The sequence below is a fragment of the Triticum urartu genome, chromosome 3 (genome assembly GCF_003073215.2).
Source record: "Triticum urartu cultivar G1812 chromosome 3, Tu2.1, whole genome shotgun sequence".
In the NCBI taxonomy this organism is placed as follows: Eukaryota; Viridiplantae; Streptophyta; class Magnoliopsida; order Poales; family Poaceae; genus Triticum; species Triticum urartu.
In genome coordinates, this window is record NC_053024.1 from 177,392,019 (window position 1) to 177,397,653 (window position 5,635).

General features: G+C 51.1%; 1 protein-coding gene across 1 annotated transcript; it reads right to left on the minus strand.

Moving 5' to 3' along the window:
* Nucleotides 1-429: 429 nt before the first annotated feature.
* LOC125543492 lies at nt 430-2,275 on the minus strand. Its single transcript, XM_048706858.1, has 2 exons — nt 1,435-2,275; nt 430-1,278 (listed from the first exon to the last, which is right to left on the minus strand). Exons 1-2 carry the CDS (start codon nt 2,050-2,052, stop codon nt 697-699), a joined length of 1,200 nt encoding a protein of 399 aa, XP_048562815.1. The 5' UTR covers nt 2,053-2,275; the 3' UTR covers nt 430-696.
* Between the last annotated feature and the right edge of the window lie 3,360 nt (nt 2,276-5,635).

Sequence of the window (5,635 nt, forward strand, 5' to 3'; positions counted from 1 at the left end):
TTAATAAGATGGCCATATGCATCTGCAGAGGCCAAGGAATTCCTTTTTTTGAAAAAAAAAACCCTTATCCTGCGTTGCGTGTAAGCAGTTTGTACCAGCGGCATTTTCTTCACTTCCAAATTGTCTGCTACCTCTACGTACGTGCCATGAGCGCGGACGGAACCCCAGCTAAGAAAAGAAAGAAAGATTTGGACTCCATTTCGGTCACCCGCGACAAAATAACTCGAGCTGGCACCTGCCTCGCCTCCAACGTGGATGGAAATTCGGTAGCGAGAGTGACCAGAAATTTCATCAACCGTCCATTCTCTCATCTGGGTCGTTGAGGCCTAGGATCTCTTTGGTTCCGAGGTACCGCTTCTCAGTCTCCGTGGGAAACACGGAGAGAATTAACGCTAAATCTAAGAAAGAGCAGCAATGGCTGGATCAAAAGGGCTCAATGATTTCCACATGCTTTTATTTCAGAAATCAACCAGGGAGAGACCTGAAGAACAGCTACCTAAGTGTATATTCATCCATGTCGGATCTTCGGCGGAGGCGGAAGTAACAAAAATCGGAGTGTCATATCATCGTCGCGCGTAGTCGTACTAGTGTGATTGTTTCAAATCTTGATCATCATCTCTGGAGTGTGTAGAAGAAGCGTAGGTGTGCCATGGAGGCGCACAGACACACACACACGGCGGCGGCGGCGGCGGCCATTTAACACTCTTGTCGGACGTTGCACGCGACAGCCTGCGCCCACATGCGAATCTGGTCCTTCATCTCCGCCGCGGACCTCGCGTCCGCCTGCTGCAGCCTTATCGCCGCCGCCGCCGTCGGGGGCGCCGACCGCGCCCCGTGCTGCCACGCCTCCGACAGGTACGGCCGCCGCACGACCCCGTCGCCGTCGTCATTGCCCGCGGCGTTGCTGTTGCTGGCGTCGATGCCGATGCCGTTGGCGTTGTTGACGGTCGAGTCGTCGTTGTCGCTGGTGCTGCTGGACCCGGAGACGGAGCCGGAGCTCTTGTGGGGCTTGTTGGCCTTGTCGTCGCGGAGGCCCGGGAGGACGTCCGCCAGGCTCTCCCTCAGCTCCTCCTGGTCGAACACGAAGCCCAGGTCCTTGAACCCCTGGACCTCGATCGACTCCAGCGCGCTCGAGCTCTTCCACATCTTGTCCTGTAGGCTGCTCTTGTCCCGGACGAGGGCCGGCTGCTGGTTCGCGCTTAACGATCGGAGGTCGCGCCGCGGCGGGCCACGCTCCGCTCTGCTGCCACCGCCTATCATCCTCGGCGTCCGGTCAGGCTGCAATGAAAGTAAACAGCACGTCAGTTCGTCGGACACGTAGCAGCTGAGCTCCATAGCTCAGACTCAGAGCATTCGCTCGATCATCCAATCCACGATCGGTTGCTGATAAGGCGATGATGGGATGCCTATGATGCATTGGAGCTGGTAACGTACCTTGGTGGGCGTGTGCGAGCGGTAGTGCCTCTCGAGCGTGCTGTGCGAGTGCCTGAGCCTGGGCATGCTCGGCGTTGACTCGGCGACCCCGGCGGGTCGGCGGCCGTGGCCGTCACCAATGGTTGCGGACGACGTGACCGGCATGGATGGCGCCCGGTTGAGCGCCGACGACCCGCGGCCTTCCTCGGCGATCCTGGTGCGCAGGACGCCCTCGTAAATCTTGCTCCAGTTCATGTCGTCGTCCTCCACCTCGGCCTCCTGCTGATCGCCGCCACAGCCAGCGTCCTCCTCCACTATCAGCTCGTTGTCCTTGGGCGACGAGGGGTCCATCCCGATGCGAGGCGCCGGGAGCGACGGCGTCCGGAGCAGCCTCCGTGATCCTTGCGCCTTGGCCGTCCGCCCAGACGACGTGGACGGCGACTTGGGCAGCAGCGGTGGCCTGGTCCTCCCCTTGGCGGCGTCGTCCCTGCCGCCGCCGCTGCCGCCGAGGGAGTTGCTGAAGAACCAGTAGTCGTCGAGCAGGTCGAGCGCCGGGGCGCGCTCCGCCGGCTCGTCCGCCTTCTTCCTGCCCTGCCGGACGACGTCCGCGTCCCGCGGCGCTGACAAGAAGGAGCTCATGCCTGGCTGCCTGCGTGGCGCGGAACAAGAGATGAGACGGGGAGGAGGGAGATGCGCGCTCGCTAGGCGGCCGCTGCCTTTTTGGATTGGCCTGAGCCGTCGGCCTGGTGGGTGTGGCGTGGCGCGAGAGGGAGGGAGAGCGAGAGCGAGAGCGAGCGATTGTCTTGTCTCGTACGAGAGGGAGGAGCCGGGGATGGATGGACGGATGGGCGCCGCCACTTTGTTGTTTTCCGGTGTCGGGCTTGGGGTTTTGTTGCGGTGGCCCGGCCCGGCGCGGGGCCGAGGGGCCCGCGCGCGGCGGAATTCTTTGCCCCGCCAGCCAGTTGGGGGCTGGTGGGGTCCGGGCGACACGTCGGTCTGATGATTGCGTTATGCTCGCACCGCACATGACTGATTGGGGTTGGGTTGGGGGGGAGTGATAATTGTGATTGCTGTCGCTGTGGCTCTCTCTGTCTCTATCTTGCGCGCAGTCAGATCCGCTGTGATTAGGGGGCCGGCAATTGTTACTCTAATGTTACTTAACCGGGAAGAACCGGCTGACGTGGTCGCAGGCGCTCGGGCTTATACGCAACTAACGTACTGTATAAGCGTACGTATTCTTGAAGGATACAGGGAGTAGAGAAATGATCGTGGAAATTTCGCGGCTGACTTTGACCATGGAAAGTTGAGAAGTTTCGACGTGAATGGAAAACATGGGTGAAATAAAACATTGAAAGTTTGTAAAATTGGTTGAAAACGCGTAGACACATCATAGTGACAGTTCGTATTACCCCTATTCTTATATTTGGGATATGGAAGGAATTTACAGACATCCGGCTTTTTTTTAGGGTACAGACATCCGGCTTTACAACCCGTAGGTATATGGTGATTGTATTAAGTGCAAATCCCCTTCTTGACAGTAACACTCAACCTCCCTCCATGGGGCATTCTGCTCAATTTCAAATGCGAAATTGTTGCTCGTTGATTGCTCTTTCAATTCTTTAACATAATTGCTCGTTGCTTGTTGGTAAAGAAAATGCATACAATCCAAATCACAGTCATGCACGAATGTCACCGTTGCACTACGTGTTGCATGACCTGACATGCTCGCATCATTCTTCTTAGTTTCTGTTCAAAGAGGAGAACCAGTCGATTTCATTCATTTAAATTGTTCTTTGTTGCTGTTTTTCATTTTATACCTTTTCTTTCTATCGGTTTTCATTAACTATTTTTGTGCCCATAATTTCGGGGTGTGCTACAGAAAATAAAATCAAGCCGGTTTAAATAGTTCTTAATAACAAAAGTCAAATATGCAATGCATCAAGGAATTAAACTTTTTAGTTTTTTTTAAAATAAAGTAAATTTCTGTGCTTGCGCCTCCTGTCGTGTTACACTGTGTTACTTTCTGTGACCCTACGACTATGTTTATGCCCTAGTAGTGTAACCTCCGGATTTACAATGTTTTCATAAAAGCATTTTGCAAGTTCGGTAATTTTGCTATAGTTGTGGCCTAGTAGTGGAATCTTAGTATTTTCAAGCTATGCTACCTTTTGTCACCCTAGGAATATTTATGATGTATGTTGATCGGCACTATGCTACGTATTGTATCGGGGTGGGCAAAAATGTATGTCTGCCAAAGTGTTTTTGAAACTATCTCCCCCCCCCCTCTCTCTCTTCTTATCTGGGTAGAGTGGTAGGATGGGAGCATTTGCAGTAGATGTAGAACCATAACATATGCATGCTCAGAATATGGTGAAGAACGCTGCCAGATTCAACGGGATCAGCCACGTTTCAATGGAACCCATTGGCTTAGTGTATAACCACATGCTATATAGGCTCTAACTTGACCTAGCAAGTGTCTGGAAACCCTTATATGGTTATTGTCGTGGTTTTGTCACGGCAGATGTCCTCATGAAAGGACTTAGTCGTGGAGCCATCGCTACAGGTTAGCTTAAAGGGGTTTAACCGGAGAAGGGATACGAGGATTTTATACTAGTTCAGCCCCTTCGATGAAGGTAAAGCCTACGTCTAATTGAGTTGATATTGCTAGGGTTTCGATGACCAGGGAGCGAATCCGCTTTGTCTGGCTCTCGAGTTGTTGTTTTTTTCGTCCCTAAACTGCTGCCGGGTCGTCCCTTTATATACACAGGTTGAAGCCCGCCGGTTTACAGAGTCCCGAGGCCGGATCATAAACGTGTCCGGCTCGGTCTCTATCCTTCCTATCTTACAATGCAAGTTACATGAGAAAGCCGATTTACATCTACAGGCCTTAACTCGCCTTTGGGCCTTGGGCCTTTATAAAAGCGCCATCATACTTACATCTTCATGGGCTTCTAATCTTCATGGAGTTAATCCGACTACTCCTGGCCGGTTTATGTCTAGTAATAATATCCCCAACATTAGGCCCCAGATTGATTTGAACTTGTTCATGTCAATCTTCAACACTTAGAAAAAATCTTTCCTTTGAATCTTCATGTGAGCTTTGTAAACCGCCGTGACGTCATCCTTTATGTCCGTTGTAAACCACCATGACGTCATCTATTCGTTGAAGCCGAAGATGCCCTTATTAATGAACATCCAACCATCGAGACCACAACTCTATTAATTATCCATTTTTGGGCTCCTCAATTCCCGCTCATGTCGCTTATCCCTTCGCTTTATAAATAGGGTTGAGGCCCCTTTTCCTTTTCCTCCGTTGCCTCTTCGCCTCTTCTTCCTCCTCGCGACGTCCCTGTGTTCGAGCGCCGCCGCCGCCATCGAACTTCGTCCCTGCTTCGTCACTGGCCGCTGCATCAACCTGGTTGCATCAGAAAAACGCGGCGCATCACCGCTACCTCAACCGCTGCGGTAAACTTCCCCTCTTTTCCCTGTAGATCCATTAGGGTTTCAATGTCCATCGAAGTTCATCGAAGCTCCGGCCCTGTTCTTCTCTGTTCTTCCTTAGTCCATGGATAAAAAACCTCAAGTTTGATGTATTCCGTGTAGCTACCATAGTACTCCTAATATTTCGCTATCACAACAAACCCTAATGCGCACAAAAACTGAGTTGAACCTTTGTGAACTTCTTCGGGGCCAACCTTTTTAGGTCTAACTCATTTTGCTTTTCCTGTCTTATGGTAGATCCAAAATTTCTATGTAATCTTGTGAAACCTGTTTTACCCTACTTAGTCATTTTTGCCTTAGATCTGTATCTTCCGCATCACATAGACGGTTTACCCTTGTAAAAGGTAATCTATTATATACCATTAGTCCCCTTGTAAACCGGCAATCCCTTTGTCTCCGTCATCATAATCCGGTTTAATAGCATGTGTATACCTCTGCTTCTGCTTATTGTTGTCATTTGTAATTGTATCAGCCTCCGGTTTACCAATTTCATATACTTGGATTCTCTGTTTTATTGTACCTTATGCATCACTATGAATAAATTGTAAACCGGTATTTCTCTTCAACTTTTCATTTGCAATGGCCAAGCAGTTCTATTCCTGCAACTGGGTCCCCTCCAGGGTTACAGAGGAGCAATTGAATGGAATGGTCCGGATCGGCACCTTACCAAAGAAAAATGAAATCCAGTGGCGTGTTCCTGGACCGAAAAATCCTCCCACCC

Coding starts and splice junctions, on each gene's coding strand:
- LOC125543492 (XM_048706858.1), bottom strand. CDS start 2,052: ATGAGCTCCTTCTTGTCAGCGCCGCGGGACGCGGACGTCGTCCGGCAG. Junction 1,279..1,434: donor GCTCGCACACGCCCACCAAG/GTACGTTACCAG, acceptor CTTTCATTGCAG/CCTGACCGGACGCCGAGGAT.